Source organism: Protopterus annectens, chromosome 3.part0, assembly GCF_019279795.1.
Source record: "Protopterus annectens isolate FY-2018-M chromosome 3.part0, PAN1.0, whole genome shotgun sequence".
In the NCBI taxonomy this organism is placed as follows: Eukaryota; Metazoa; Chordata; order Ceratodontiformes; family Protopteridae; genus Protopterus; species Protopterus annectens.
The window spans coordinates 735,317,343-735,334,219 of record NC_056731.1 but is presented as its reverse complement, the minus strand read 5'-3'; the positions used below and the strand labels follow the sequence as shown (position 1 = coordinate 735,334,219).

At 40.9% G+C, this 16,877-nt stretch overlaps 1 protein-coding gene across 1 annotated transcript in view; it reads left to right on the top strand.

Moving 5' to 3' along the window:
- Window positions 1-16,877, top strand: part of DPY19L1 (dpy-19 like C-mannosyltransferase 1) — a 2,139,210-nt gene that overhangs the window by 1,014,387 nt on the left and 1,107,946 nt on the right. Inside the window, exon 11 of the mRNA XM_044065091.1 lies at window positions 6,334-6,420. Coding sequence (XP_043921026.1) covers window positions 6,334-6,420 — 87 coding nt within the window. The remainder of the gene's footprint in view (window positions 1-6,333; window positions 6,421-16,877) is intronic.

The following is a 16,877-nucleotide window of genomic DNA, read 5'->3' as shown; positions in this document are numbered from 1 at the left end:
CTTGAAACTGAAAAAAAAGCTGTGTGAGAATGAGACTTTGTAAAGTTTACAAAACAAAGGAACAACACTCAAAAGTTGAGCATTCTTTTCTAAAGCTGGTTTCCTAATAACACATTAATAATATGGAAGAAAAAAGTTACTCCAAAGTGGATCAAGTATTGTGCAGTGATCTGCATGATAATAGTATATTTACACTACAATTTAGTGTACATCATCTGGAAAAGTTTAAGCATGGAGTTGGAGGTAGCTATCATGCATGAAGGATTGTGGCATTTATATTGTTATCATTATTCAGAAACACAGGGAACTGCAGTTTTACCTATTATTAATTTGCTTTCATTACAATGTCCTGAAGGGCACAATTTCTCTGTGTCCTGCCAGGTGTTGTATGTGGGACATGGTGGTTACTTTGTTTGCACTGTTGCACAAGTGTCATTTAGGGAAGAGTTCAAAGTATGTGTTTACTGTTATGATGGATGAAATAAGTTTAATTATTTTGGATAGTTTTAGAGTTGAGATGTCGAAAAAAAGTAATGTAAACACTTTCTTCTTGTGTAGGTAACATGGTGGTTTAGTGGTAAGATCTCTGCCTCATAACTTCAGGGTCCTGTGTTCATGCCTGATATCCATTCAATGCCTAACTGGATGTTTGCATGTTCTGCCCATGTCTGCTTGGGATTTTCATTGAGTACTTTTATTTTCTTCCACCTTCAAAATCATACCGGTTGATCTGGTGCTCTAAATTTCCCATATATGTATTGTACGCACCTTTACTCTTTGGCCCTGGTCATGGCTGATAGGATGTAAGAAGGAGAGATTATGACTTTTGCGAATGACAACAAAACTGATATTACTGCTATGTTACAACTTCTGAAGAAAAGAAATTGTCACTCATTTCTATGATGGATACATCACACAGCTGTACTTTATTGATACAGTGTCTCTCTCTGAGGATTTCTAAGCTTCAGTCCTTGATTTTCTTAGGAACTCAATCAGTGTTCCAAAAGGGTTGTCTTTCAAAACTAATGTCTGAGCTGCTAGTCGACCTTGCATCGGTTTTCTTCCCAGGAATAGAGTACCTAGAGGTATATCTCATCCATACCATGAATATTCATTGTCAGTTACCAATTCACCACCAGGGGGTGCCATGAATATTCACTGTCTGTTACCATTTCTCCACCAGTTGGGTTTATCAGCTTAGGAAGATAGGACAGTTACTTTTTCCCCTTTTTTGCTTCAGGTGCAACTGCCAGTCTCCCTGTCCTGATGGCTTGCTAGTTGCACTTTTTATGAGCAGATGTTTTTTGTGTTTCACTGTTGCAGTCATCACTTGTGAGTTATCTCTGCTGGGTAGCCCTTGGCCAGCCTGAATACCAGAGTAAAGAATTTCCCACCTGTGTTGGCTGTCTTAGTGCAGGGACTGATGACAGGGCTATAAAGGGAGACAGACGATGTCATTACATCAGTCTTTCTTGCCGTGGAGCCCAAAGCAGAAGCAGTCCCGCGAGTATGTCAGTCGGCCATTGCCAGAGTGAGGGGAAAAATAATCTAAATCTAAGTAACCTGTTGGTGAAACTTTTCTTGCTTGTATCTGACATCAGAGAAAGTCAGTAAGTGTCTCAATTGTGGAAAACAGATCCCACATCGAGACTTTCACTCCCACTGCATCACCTGCCTAGCCCCAGATCATGACGTCCCTGGATGTCGGTTCTGTGCCCTATTTAATGCTAGAACTATTAGACGTAGAGCTGAAATTTTAGCTAGACACTTATTCTTTATATCACCGTGGTATGGCATCAGTTGGTCAGGTTGTGGAATTGCCTAGAAAAAAGATGGATAAAGAAAAGGATAGGCCTCAAAAATCTAAGCCCGCAGACAACTCCGGTCTGAAACCACCTAGCCCTTCTTCTTTTGCTGAACTCAGTGTGGTGCCTTCGCAGCCCTTGACGTCAGCTGAGGAACCGTTACAGGCCTCTACCGAGACCTATTTTGAGTCCGGTATGCCACTGGGTCCATCTTCTCCTGCCAGAGCATTGGCCTTCAGTCATGTGGTTGGGTCTGGAGTCACTTTGCAGGCACCAGCTTCCACAGAGACAGATCCGATGACCGACTCCAGGCAGTGACCCACGACCATGTTGCCAGTAAAGCTAACCTTGTACAAGGCCTCTGAATAACCTAGGGCCAAGTCCAAAACTACCCCAAAAAAGACACCATCTCAGGGACCCAGTATAAAATGACCTTCCTCCCAGCCTGCCATGAAGTCATAGCAGCTGCTTAGAATGGCAGAGGATTTAATATCCTTAATTAGAGGAAGCCAACCTACCCAAGCCACTTCAGCTAAAAGGAAGAGGGACACTTCCCCTGAGGTTCTTTCTGACCAGAAATCAGAAGAATCAGGACTAGAAGACTCTTGACAATGAAGAACAGACATTTGCAGCTTTTGAGGACTCTGATGCTGAAGATCCTGTTCCTGCTGCCACCCCTCCTGAGGACCTCTCTTTTGGGAAAACTTTAAATTTTCTCAGAATATTTCCACTGGGAGGCTCAGGATTACCCTCAATCAAAGAAAAGACTGATAGAGTTCCTCGAAATGCCTCACCATAAAGCCCTGGCCATTCCCCCTATCCTGGATGTGGTGGAAGATGTCTTTATGGAGTCTTCTCTCACCTCTGACTCTCTACCATCTGCCTCCAGGAAGCCAGATACTACAGGGTGCAAGACACCCAAAAGTTACCTTTTCAAAACTCCAACAGCTGACCTAGAGGTCATTACTCAGTGTTCTAAGAGGGCTAGGGCCAGTTCCTCTAAAAATCCCATCCCAGTGGACAAAGAGAGCAGGGCCTTGGATAGATTAGGCAAAAAAGTCTATACCTTGGCTACCCTAGCCATTAGGGCCCTAAATTGCCAATTTTGTAAGCTGAAATACCAGTAAAATGTTCTGGAATTACTTAAACAGAAAATTTCTACCCTACCAGACAGCAGCACTACCAGGGAACTAATGGATCTTATAATGTCCAGCTCCCAAGTAGCCAAACATTTCCTGCATTGTGGTTTTGATGCCCTGGATGCTTCTAGCAGTGTTGCTGTTACTGGCTCAGTGATCAGAAGGTATGCCTGGTTAAGGGAACAGCCTTTGCCTGACCAGGTTAAGTCCAAATTGTTAGACACCCCCCTGGATAAGGACTAGCTTTTAGGCCCCAAAGCTGAGGAGGTTATCAAGAAAATGGATGACAAGGCCAAGTCAGTGCAGACTGTGAAGGATTTCTTGCAGGTTCAACCTCTCAGTTTTAGCAGGAATTTCCCCACAAAGCATTGGTCCTTTCCTACTAAAACAAAGACCATCCAGAGAAAACTGTGCAGGGACAGACCTACCAGACACCAGTCCCAAGCCCAACAGAGATCCAGACAATGGACCACTGCAATCCCTAGGCAGGAGAGTTCTAAGCCCCCTCTCTTCTCCAAAGACTCTCAGTGACTCTGCTCCCCCTCTGCCCCACCTACCCCTAGAGAGGCTAGGAGGAAGACTTTCCCTCTTCCTCGGAAATTGGCAGGCTGTCTCCTCAGATCTATGGGTCCTAAAAATTATTACCAGCGGGTACAGATTCTCTTTCAAAGAAAGCCCCAGACATTCAGGCTTCCCAGACATACCAGCAAACCAGAGGGCAGAAGCCATCTGTCAAATATAAAAGCTTTATGCCCAAGGCGCTGTGGAACCTGTACCAAAGGAACAGACTGGAAAAGGATTTTATTCAAGACTGTTCCTGGTTCCCAGAAAATAAGGCACCTGGCACTCTATTTTAGACATATCCACTTTGAATCTATCCCTTCTGATACCTAAATTCATAATGCTGATGGTACACAAACTCTTACCCATGCTGATGCCACAAGCTTGGCTAGTGACCTTAGATCTGAAGGATGCCTACCTCCATATTCCCATAAGAAAGTCCTGCAGGAGTTTCCTGTGCTTCAGGGCAGGCTCACAACACTTTCAGTTCTCTGCTCTGCCCTTTGGCTTATCCACTGCTCCCAGAGTCTTTACCAAATGCTTGGCTCCTGTCATTGCTTTTTGCAGACAGAGGGGCATTCAGATTTACCCCTACCTAGACAACTGCCTCATTCAGGTGGACACCAAGGAGGGGTTCCTGCAGGACCTCACCTTTGTCCAAACCCTCCTATCCTCCCTGTGCTTCACTATCAATCAGGAGATGTCCCAACTCCTGCCCACAAGAAGGCTAATGTTCCTGGGAGCTACAGTAAGCAAATGTAGTATGAGGGATTGTAGGATGAAGCTCATCAGCAGTGCTTATCCTTAGTCCTTTATGTTAAACTGCTTTTCTTACCTAACTGAACTTGCCTAATTTCTGGGTACGTAATTTATGCTGATGACCTTAGCAGCATTGCTTACTAGTGTGGAGTAGAAATGCCTAACTTTGGTTTTGCTAATGTTTCTGACCATAGTTTTTGCTGGTGGAGTGCTACCATAAATGGGTGTTTCTCACATACTGCAAGTTTGCTCAATGTTCTGTCATTGATTTTTCTGTGGAGATGAAATTGCAGGTGATGTAGAGAATTATGCCTGGACCATCAATCATGACATATTTGTTAATGTGTTCAAGAAATGGCTTTAGGAAATTCATCTGTAGAATAAAAGCTTGAGAGATTATTTTCTTGAATCCACTGTTCAAGAAGTTAAGCTCCAAAGCAAAAACTCCAGGAGATTTTCTTGATTCCATTTCAAGAACGCTTTGATGAACCATTAAGATCAGAGGACTTGATCATAATTATTTGCAATAAATGGAGCTATAACTTTCCCTAGTATAGAAAAAAAAGTGTTTAACAGGTCTGAAAATTGAAATAAACTGCACTTCTCGCTGCCACACAGTCAGTGGGCAGAACCAGTGCCCCACTGAGGAACAAACAGCTTTAAAAGCTGCTAAAGGCTTCACTGCCATACAAATATATATGTGTGTGTGTGTGTGTGTGTGTGTGTTTGTATTTATCTGTATCTATATATATAACTATAGATAGATATTTATATATGGGTGTATATGTATATATGCATACATATGTGTTTTTCCTTTTTTCACATATCAGCACATGGTGTGTCACAGCTTTTAAATCTGTGAAAATACTTCCAATGCTGTTTTCTAGTTTCTGCTTTTAATGCAATAGCTTGAGACCGGAATGTAATGGTGCTGAAAAATGCTTAACAAAGTTGCCTTCTTTCCGATTTCAAAATGTAATCACAATGCAACATGTACTGCAAAGAGTTTCTGGCAAGTTATTTGTTTTTGTCCTTCTCCTTTTAGTTTTCTTCATAAGTTTGTTTAAATATGATTAAATCAAAACTTTTTTAAAACTAAACAGACAACTAAATGGTGTACAGTAAAAATATAAAACAGTAAATAGGCTTTAATTAGAAGGACTCTGAAACTGGTGAACAATATACAATTCCAGTTGATGATGTTACTGAAAAGTTCCTAGTTGTTTTATGTCCCATTTTTACTCTCTTAAAATTTTCCTTATATGTGGCAAGAACTGTAGATATAAATTTGCATACAGAGCAGGCCAGATATGTCCTGAGGCTGCCTGCAAATTAAGTCATTGATATCTAAACTGTACTGTTGCAAAGATGGTCTGCTGATGAGAGAACTTACTGTGGCCCCTTAGCACTGGTGAATGGATTTGAATAGTACCCTGGTTGTTTTAGAGTTAATGGAGAGGGGGTAAGTAGAACACATTAACACATATAGTGGCCAGAGGTGAGTGTGTGTGTGTGTGTGTGTGTGTGTGTGTGTGTGTGTGTGTGTGTGTGTGTGTGTGTGTGTGTGTCTGTTTGTGTTTGTTTGTGTCTGTGTGTGTGTGTGTGTGTGTGTGTGTGTGTGTGTGTGTGTGTGTGTGTGTCATATTTCTGCAGGACAGGAAAACATACTGCAAGCTCCCTGTCACGCATTGGGGATGTGTACATTGAGTCAGATGAAAGCACAGCATATGAATGCCATAAGGAAGGTGGGACACATTTTGAATACTTCTTTTCCTTTACTATGATGGCCTTCTTTCAGCCATCCTTTGCAGTAACTTATTTTATAGACCTGAAAATATGCCTCTTTTGGGGAGTCGGGGAGATCATCCCTGGCAGCGTGACTTGCAGGCAGAATGCCGGCCACTGGCATAAGGAACAGAAATGTTAGTAAGTTTCTTGGTTAACCCCAGTATCAAACAGAAAAGTACCTCTCAAAAAACAACAAAAGTTAAGTGTTATAATGCTTAATGATGTTTGGAGCCAATTCTGTCACGATTTCTTTTTTAATAAGTCTTTTGATCTTTCCACAGGTATCCCTTCTGATATGCTTTGTATTGATGTTTGGAAATGCCATGTTACTAACTTCTTATTATGCTTCTTCACTGGTCGTCATTTGGGTAAGAATTATGCTTCTTCACATGTTATCCTATGGGTAAGCAGTGTTTCTGAAAAATACAAGGGCGTAAGTTATAGACGGTAATGGTGAAATGTTTCTGCTGTACAGGATTAGAATATGGAAACTCCTGTACTATGACTTTTAGATGAGAGTAATATAAGTACACTGATATTCCATGTGCTTAATAATAGCTACAAGTCTTCTTAAACAGGTGGAGAAGAGAGTAGGTTCAAACACTTTGTCATTATAGAATACAGAGAATTTAAGGTTTGCAGTCTGATTCCTGTTTGTGCAACAGACAGTATCTTCATACATGGATCGCTGTTGCAGTAATCTAATTTATTTAGTTATTACCCCTTGTGCTGGCCAGCTTCCCAAAGCTTTGGGAACCTTCCCTGTGTTCCAACTGCCATGAGTGTACAAGGCACCCTTTATAAAAGGCAGTTGGACTGCCAAAATAGTTCAAAGCTTTTTTGCTGCAGAAGCGAGTGCTTCTTTGGTGGGTCCCATGATTCTGTCATTCAGCTAACAATCCATCAACACTGGGCAGGTAAATCCTCATTGCAAAAGCCTTCTTATTTTCTTACTTTTCTGACTAAAAATTGTACTTGTCTGTCAGTTTCCATACTTTTGCTGAGAAACAAAATGAATGAAGTTGTGGTTGCACTTGGGCAGTGTTGTTACATTGGTGGTTGTGTAAACGTTTTGTTTGGAAAGTTTTACTTTTTGACAATAAGCTATATTAATTACTGAAGTTGTGTGTGCTGGGACAGAATTTTGTGATTGCGAGGGATTTTAAGTTGTTTACTTACCTTAGAACCTCTCTCTGTGGTGACTCCTTATGGCTTCACTACACACTCTTCAGTCCTCTTTCCTGGTTTGCTGATGGAGCAGCAGTTGGTCTCTCTGGCTCTTCTTTCCCCCAGCTCACAAAAAGAAAAAAAAAAACTTAAGGAGTCTTCAAGGGTTAGTCTCACTCCTAGTTTGCCTCAGATGCAGGTGGGCAACTCTTCTGCAGCCAGTTGTTATTCCTCAGACCACCCACCTTTTCCCCTGGTCCTCTTGGTGTAACCTTCCAAGGCATTGAAAATACACTGGTGTCTTAGATCAGTCTGCACTAAGCATATGCATCCATTGACTTTTCAGATTTTACTTCTGGCATTTGTAAAGCATGAGATTGGATGGTAGGTAGACCAGATAGCTTACAATCTAGATCTTCCATTTTCCCCTATGATACCCCATCCAGTCAGTCATTGCAGACATTTCAGACCTGGCATGGGAAATTATTTCAAAAGGGGTAAAAGTGCAAGCTGTGTGAGACCCAGTGGACAGATAGAAGCACAAAAATGTCTGAGAGATGTTGGCTGCCATAATTAGGGAATAATAAGGAACAAGGATCTTTCCAAAAAAGAGGCAGTCTACAACTTTAGAATGAGTTTGCCAGTATTAAACCCCTCTCACCCCAATCTGTTTAAAGCTGTCCCAGTGGCTGGTTCTGTGCATTCTCCTTTAGTAACGGATTGTGACAGGGTCTTGGGTGTTAAAGGTAGTTCAGGAGGTTACAGTTGGCACTAGATACAAAAACCTCATTTCAGGAGTGCACCCCCCCCCCCCCCCCAGCAAAGCAAGCAGAATTTTTTCCTCAGGTTCTTCAGCACTTGCTCACCCTAGGAGTCATCGAATCAATGCCAATAATTCAAAGTGGTGAAGGCATCTAGTACAGAATGTTTCTTGTACCAAAGAAAGAGTCTTCTTGGAAGTCCAGTTCTAGATCTTTTCTTCCTAAATCTGTTCATGGAAGTTCCAAAATTCAAGATCTTGACACTTCAGAGTCTGTTACTTCTCATTCCCCAGGAAAGCTGTATGGTAGCATAGAACCTAAAAGAGGTATACCATTATATTCTCATAGCCAAAGGCGCAGGTTTCTCAGATTTTCTGTGTCTGGATTAATTTTTCAGTTGTCTGCATTACCCTGCGATTTATCTACTGTTCCAAGGGTGTTTCCAAAGAGTCTAGCTCCAGTCATAGCTCATTGCAGACCGAATAGCGCTTAGATTATTCCTTATTTAGACAAATTACTTATATTTGCTGAGTCTTCCAGATGTCAAGAGTCCTTAACATTGCGATCCGATATCGTCTTTTCCATCCATCTCAATGTTTGGGTCTTTGGATTTGATGGGCTACAGCAGCTGGCAACTTTCAAATCTTCAAGCTGTAACACCCTACCTCCTCGCCTATAATTCCCTCCTTCCCTAAAGCTCCTAAGGTCTTGTGTGCTGATTCTTAAAAATGTTAACATCTTACAAGGCTCCACTACTTATCCCAGGTAAGTGACAACCCTTTTTTGTGAGAATTTATAACTTCTCCTCCACTGAGTGTTTTGTATTAGCACACGTAGCAGTTATTGTTATTCTATTATTTTTAGTTTTTTTTTTTCTTTTTCAACCTCCTTCCATCCTCTTAGGGGAAAAAAATGAGAGAGAGAGTTTCTGTTTTAATATTATTGCTCAAGTGTTTTGCTGTTGTTGCTTTTGTTGAACTTTGATTATATTGTTGTTGTTAATATGGATCCCAAGGCCTTGAAATTTTGTAAAGTATGTAGGGTGTGGACATAAATTGCCCCAAGACACACATGCGAAATGCTATTGTCCTGGTACTGAACATCTCTGTCTCCATAGATTGCCAGGCAGTTTTGGCTTTTGGGTCTCAGGCATTGGCAGACCGCCGGGCAAAACTAGTTTTAAAAAATTTACTGCTGGCTGTTTTGTGAGCCTGTGCTCCCAGTACTTCCTCATCTTCTCCTGATAGGAAAAAGGAGAAGGATCATACGAATGAGAAAGAGAGAGAAAAGGAAAAAGAAAAACTTAAAGATAAAAAAAGGCATTCAACTTCACCTATTCAAGGCCAGCCAGACCCAAAGATCCCAAGGCCTTTGATGACTGCTGCTGAATTAAAGACTTTGGAACTGGCACTGCTTCAGCTCCGGTCTCTCACACTGTTGTCATCAAACATGAATACGATCCAAGTAACTGAATCTGAATTTCTGTGCCCCTTCCCCTCTGTGGCTCCAGCCTCAGGATGTGTGCATTCTCCATTTACTGTTATTACAAATGAGCTGGAATTTTCTCTGGAGGCTTCACCATTTTGAACTCAGTCTTCACAGTTTTGGATCCAGGAGTCTCCTATTTCAAGCACCAGACCCAGTAAGATTACATGGCAGTTTCTTCATGATGTGCTAGATCTGCTAAGAATGTTGGGGGCATAGACATTGATCAACTCATGCAAGCCTTCTTGAAGGTTCAAATGGAGTAAGGAATTATTCCTTCTTCCTCTTCTAATAGGATAGAGTGGCCCATCCATATGGCTTTGACTGCTTCCTTTCCTCTTCAAGGATTGCTGCCAGTGTCCTTGACTCTGACATGTACTCACTTTATCTACGAGTCATTAACAAAAATTTGGCAACTGTCTGCTGTGACTCATTCCTTGATACATTTAACTCTAGCTTCTTCAGATCAGAGTTTTTCCTGCAGTGATGCTATCCAGGCCAGGGACCAAAGTTCAGATTCAACCCAGAGATTTTTGGATCTGTCTCTGTCAGTCGACGCTTCTGCCTTAGAAAGCTAGGCTTTGGTCTCAACATCAGATTCAACCAGGTTGGCAGCTCTCACAGGAGCTCCCTTCAGAGTTTCTGATCTGAGGGCATTCTTGGACAGCTGCCTGGCGTAGGCTTCAGCTTTCGACATTGTAGAAAGGATTTTATCTCATTCTGAGAAAGGTTCCTCAGCCCCCTTGTAAGATCCTTCTTCCTCAGTACCAGCCCAAGTTTCAAACGAGTCAGTCTTGTGACAATCCCCCAATTGATTCTTGAACAGCCTTATTTGAGGAGGCTCCCCTGCTGCTGCTTTGTCCCCCACCTGGACTGTCCCCCCATGAAACTTCTAAGAAGAGTCATTGCAAGAGGAAGCTCTTAGATTCCCTACTGGAGTATCTCAGTGAGGACTCTGATGTTAATGTAGGAGAGGGATCCCCCAAATCTCCCTGTGAGGATGCCATGTTTTTTGTGATCTTTTGGAGTGTTTGAGACAACAGGGAAGTTGAGACCTGTGATGCCCCCTCTCTGGAGGAGTCCTCCTTCCTTGAGATGTGTGCCCATCCACCTCTTGGGTTGTCCCTCCCCAGATACTTGAGTAGGTAGTTTTGAAAAAGAGTGAGGCTGGAAGGGGACTGATAAGAAGTAAGGATATGCTGAAGGTGGAGAAAAGAAAATGAAAGGAGGGTGTGTTAGTGTACTGTGTTAATGGAGTATGTGTGGAGATTGTAGGGAATGCAATAATGTGTGGGATTATGAGAGGTATAAATGAAGAGGATGTGGGGGTGGATGGGAAGTGTTGGTAGGCTAGGGGAGTGGAGTGAGCTTGAGTGGAGCGGGATGCACCAGGCCAAAATGTGATTGTACAAAAAACTATCAGTAAGGTACCAGGCTTGTACTGTTTCTCTTCACTTACACTACTAAATTATTTTTAAGAGTAACTTGTTTTATCGCATCAATCTTGGACAGAAGGCTGTATAGAGGAATACTTAGTATAGTAAGCCAAACAGTTGCATTTGCTATATACATTTTTAGAGAGCACCAGACACTAGATAGTGATCAAAATAGCATCTTTTCTCAGACAAAAATAAAAGAAAAAAGATTTATTTTACTTTCATACTATTGCATTGAAAGTTAATATTTGATTAAAATACTTACTGAATTAATAATGCTGGGGTGAAGGGTAGATGTCTGAGAGGGATTGGGTTACTAATTAGTTATGTGCATTTTTAAAATAATTTCTAAGTAGGTTCATTTTTACTGGCTATGTCCCATCAATTTGTGCATACCAGTTGAAAAGCAAAGGGTAGGTATATAAGGTGTTACTGCAAAAATTTTAGGTAAACATTAAGCAGCATGTATTAATTTTTAAATTATTTCATAGAAACATACACATCAATCAGACTATACTGCCTTGTCTGTCCTTAAGTGAAGGGGCCTTGTAGTTATGAGTAATTAAACTTTCGGCTTGTTTTTTGTTATATGCAGGGCAAGAGAGTGGCAGTTGGTCAGGGAAGACTGCTATTAGTAACTATGACTATACCAGTGGAAGAATTAGGCAGATTAACTTAATGCTTGGAAAGGTTTTCAGAAGAAACAGCATTGAAATGAAAAAGAATTTAGAAAGGGGAAAACAAGCTAAAATATTCCCAGCCTACCCCCATGACCACAGAAGTAGCTTCAGCTCAAGATAAATGCCAGTACACTAAAGACCTCTGGTAGACATAGGGAATAGGGCTTCTGTATGCAGTTAAATATTTTTTTTTTTTGCATATTGGAATGCTGCTGTGTATCTTACTGGCTAACTTTTGTAGAGATTGGTATGTTACTGTCTGTATCTTACTGAGTAAAATGAAACTCCTCGTCATACTTTAAAATCAATAGAAAACTATTTAAACATTTGCTAGGTGCCAGCATTAACAATGTTATAAACTATGTAAATCAGATGCTAGAAGGCAACGAGTATGCTGTCATAGCTTGAATACAGACATAGGTTCATAGGTAGGTACTAGGCTATCGGCCCTGGGGCCTATACAAGCCCAGCCAAAAAGGTACCCTGGCTTTTGCCACCCAAGAAAATTATTTTCCTGTGCCAGTGTCGAGCAGAGCCACAGAGGTGATCCCCAGGGTGAATTTCCTATTTCCCATCCAAGATTTTTCTTGAAGAGTGCTAATGAGGAGCTTTGTTTGATATAGATAAGTAGTTTATTCCAGAGTGTGGGAAGTCTCTGGGACAGGAATCTATCCCTCCGGCATGTTCTGTTTATTGTGGTGACAAGGTTTAGGTCCCTAGAGCGTGTAGCTCGGAGGGATTGGGATTTCTTTAAGGGGAGCATGTCCAACAGCTATATTTTATCTCAATCTAGATCAGTTTGAACAATTATATAGTTATTAACTGTATGCTTTTTTAACTTACAGGCTAGGCAAATTACTAACATTTATGTGGGAGAGATACTAAATTACTGCGTTCCAGTGGAAAAGAATTGACTCATAAATTTGCAGTAGATAAATCATTTACAGTTAAGATAACAGTGAAAATCCATATAATCATTTCTAATGATCTTCACATTTAATTAAGCACCTCCCCTCTCATTTTACTAGTATAGACTACTCATAGCACAATTCAGAGGGAAGGAGCATGTAAATAGGAGGATAGGAGGATAAATAGAATTACAACAAGAAATAACATAATGATAAAATAACTAGTAGGTGGTCAGCTTAGAACTGAAACTCCAATAGTGGGATACATATGACATCAAGAACAAGAGTGCAACAAATCCTAAAATGTCTGTTATTAAAAATTAGTTATCCAAGCCTTGACCACCAAGTAGTAATAAGCAGGTAAGAACAGTTCTCACTCTAGATGAAGAAATGTAGACAAGGAACATACTAAGAATAGTTAATGCAAGCAGTTATCATGTGCACATTAATGTACTACTGCTTCATCTTGTACATGCTGGCAGACACTATTATTTTTATAGGGATATGGCAGAGCACAAGTTACAGCAGAACAGTGTAATATTAACACACTAGGAAGTAGGCAACTTAGAACTAAAATGCCATTGAGGAGATACATTTGGCATTCAGCAAATGCTAGTGTCTCTCACACAGAACACATAAGTTTAAACCCATCAGCATTATTGAGAGTCCGTGAGCTGGCTTCATGTTCCCAGATTGAAAATCGTAGCATAAAATACATAAAAAAAGAATTGAAAACACTGAATTTAACTTAACTTGGGGGTACACAGTTTCCTGGACAAGCCATGGGAATCCCTAACTAAACAGTGAGTGTAAATAGTGCCTCTCAGGCAAAGGCACTTTTTAAAAAGTGCAGTGCATTATAGGAATTATGAAAGTGAAATTAAAACCCCATGCCAAAATGTAATTGTCTGAAAAAAAAAAACAGCAAGGTATCAAGTCTGTACTTTTTGTGTTCACTTACACTACTAAATTATTTTTAAGAGTAAAGTACAGTTGTATAATTTAAATGTACCATAACAGTAGATGTTCGAATGATCACGGCTGCAGTAACCTTAGGTATATGGGTTATTTCCTGCCAAGGATATAACGACTTGCCAGCTTCCAAAGCTTCAGGGGACCTTCCACATGGCCAAACTATCAGGCAGCTAGAGCTAAGCTGACTAAAAGACAAGTTTGGGTGCAAAGCCTTCAGTGCTTTCTTGCCAGCAGAAAGAAAGAAGCCGAGCTGAAAGGACTATGCTAGGAACAACAAAACATAATCGTCTACACCCTGGCATAAAAACACAGCAAAAAACAAGTGTATGGAGGGAAGGTTCGGCTACTATAGCAGTGATCATTCAAACATGTACTATCATGGTAAGTTCAATTTAACACAACTGTACTGCGTTCTTCATATTGATCACTGTTGGAATAGCCTTTGCTATATGGTAGATTACCATAGCTAAATACATTTGGGAGGTGGAAGTCGAATGTCCAGGAACCCCTGGAAAATGGTCCTAACAAAGCTTGATCTAGACCTAGAGAAGGAGTCGAGAGTAGCAGCTTCTAGAATATTTTTAGAATCCACCTCTTTCCAAAAAGCCATAGATGAAGTCAAGGTACTGGTAGAGAGGGCCTTAATCCTGCCTGAAATAGATTTGTTATGGTGGGTATAACAAAAGGTAATATCTTACTTTCACAAACAGTATACAATTGATTTGAAGATCCTGAGAGAAATAGTTGTGTCAAGGTAGTACCTGACTTGTCTGTGAGCATCTAAAGTATGGAGTATCCTTTCTCATTTTTAGATACAGTAAAGAAAATGGGGAGATGGATAGTTTAGATTAAAGTAAACTTGGATACCACTTTAGGCATGAAAAAAGAAAGATTAGTTCTCAAAGAAACCTGGTCCCTATGGAAAATGAGGTAGGGTTGACTCGCTATAAGAGTTTGCAGCTCAGATACCCTTGTTGCACAGGTCAGAGCAATCAATAAAACTGTTTTCCATGTTAGGAACCTCAAGTCAGCCAGATTAGCTGGTTCAAATGGAGCAAGTGTTAGCTTCAGTAACACAAAATTAAGATCCCAAGGAGGATCCACTATATTACTTCGTGGCCTCTTATGGAAACCCCTTTCAAGAACATTTTGACATGAGACTGCCTTGAAAGAGGAAGATCTGTGGGCAGACATGCTGAAATGGCTGATAAATGAACCTTGATAGAGGAATAAGAAAGGCCATAGGATAGTAATTCACACAAATATTGTAAAACCAGAGAAAAACTAGCTTTGAATGAGTACTGGTTATATTGTTGGCACCATTTAGAGAATCTTTCATATTTGCTAATATATGATTTTCTAGTGGCAAGATTTCTTGCCTCCATTAGTACCTGCTGTATGTCCTCAGTAAACAGAGGGATAAAAGGTATTAAGACTTCATCATCCAGACAGTCAGTTGATGTCGGGGTGCATGAAACACCCCTTGTTCTTGTGCGAATAGATCCCGTTTTTGAGGAAGCTTCTAGTAATTGCCTGTGCCTGTTTCCAAAAAAGGGAGAACCACAGTTGCCTAAGCCAGAAAGTCACCACAATGATGTTTATGGATTTCTTCTGATTTTCTGAAGTACCCTGGATATTAGTAGAAAGGATGGAAAAACATACAGGATCTTTCCTGTCCAATGAAAAGAAAAGGCATCTGTCTCCTGGACTTCTTGCATAGAGTCCTGGAACAGAATCTTGCCAGTTGATTGTTGAAAGAGGAGCCAAAAAGGTCTACTTGAGGAGCTCCCCACAGATGGATCAAATCTTGGAAAACTCCCTGATCTACTTTCTATTCATGAGGGTCTGCTCTGGTCCTACTCAGCTTCTCTGCCACAGAGTTTTGCTCTGATGGAATGTAGGATGCCTGTAGAGGGAGACTGGGCTATGAATCTATATCCCAAGCTAACATGGTAGTCTGCAAAGGGGGTCACAGCCTGGTTCCCCCTTGCTGTTTGATGTACCACAAGACTGTGGTATTGTCCGAAAGCAATTTGAAGAGTTCCCGGGGCCAAAGATGGTTCAGACAGCTGAGTGCCTTGGTCAGGGCAAGCATGCCCTAGATATTTATGTACTTGTATCTGTCATTGGTGTCTCACTCCCCTGCAATTTTATCCCTCCTGAAACTATTCCCCAAGCAAATTCCAAAACATCTGTGGTGACTGTTTTGGAGTAAAATGGAGATGGGGAGACCTGGATTTAAGGATATCTGTTGTCTCCACCAAAAGATTTCTGTCCTGACAAACCCCAGCACTGGGATTTGAAAGGATAAAGGGTGTTGATACTGGGACCAAATTTTTCTTGTGTGGAATCTTGCCAGGGATATCATGAGAATCATAGATGCTGTGAGACCCAAAATCCTGAGGTATTCCCTCTTAGTGACCGAAGTCTGAGTGGAAAACCTTAGGAACAGATGTAAATAAGGATCTGTTTTTTCCTGTGGAAAAAAAGCTCTTTGAACTGAGGAGTCTAGTTGACATCCCAGGAACACAGTCCTGGTTGAGGGAGTCAAGAAGGACTTTTGAAAGAATGGCTTTTGACTGTTCTCTTGGAATCTCAGCTTGTGTAAGAGACCTCTCACCCAAGTAAGAGATTTATAACATTTTGAAAAAGACTCTGTAAAGGTAATCAAGTTGTCTAAGTATGGAAAAATACAGATATCCTGTAGCCTGCAGTGTGCTGTAATGGGAGACGGACATTTGTGAACACTCTGTGTGCAGTGGAAAGTCCAAAGGTTAAGGTAGAGAACTGATTATGTGATCCAGACATGCAAAACCTTAAGAAACATTGGAAGTCTGGATGAATAGGGATGTGTGATGATGAACATCTTATAAGTCTAGTGTTACCAAAAAACTTGAAAGAGGAAGAAGAGGTAACAGGCTATAAAGTGATAATTTTTGAATTAGAACATTATCACAAACAGGTTTAGAAACAAAAGATCTAGAACTGGTTTCCAAGTATATTCTTTCTTTGGCACTAGGAGCATATTTGAATAAAAACTCTTCCCCACTTCGGAAGGAGGAACTGGTTCTATCAGTCCTTGGGGCAGCATTTGATGAAGAACAGGTGAAAACAAGAGTCTGATCTGGAGGATGAGGAGTTGACCCCCTGGAAATGAGGAGTTTCCTCACTTTGCCATCTGTAATCTTGATGAATGATATTCAGAACCCATTTGTCTGAAGCAATCTGTTGCCAAAGAGAGAAAAACAAGGAGATTAAGACCTTCCAGAAGTAAAAGGAGACAATGGTGGGAGTGGATCACAAGATGTTTTAAATAGTCAGTCAGATATATTGGACTGTCCTTGGTTTGAGGTGGTTGGAGACTTCTTTTTAGAACTCCCTTGCCATTCCTTCTTAAAAGTCTGTTTGCCTGA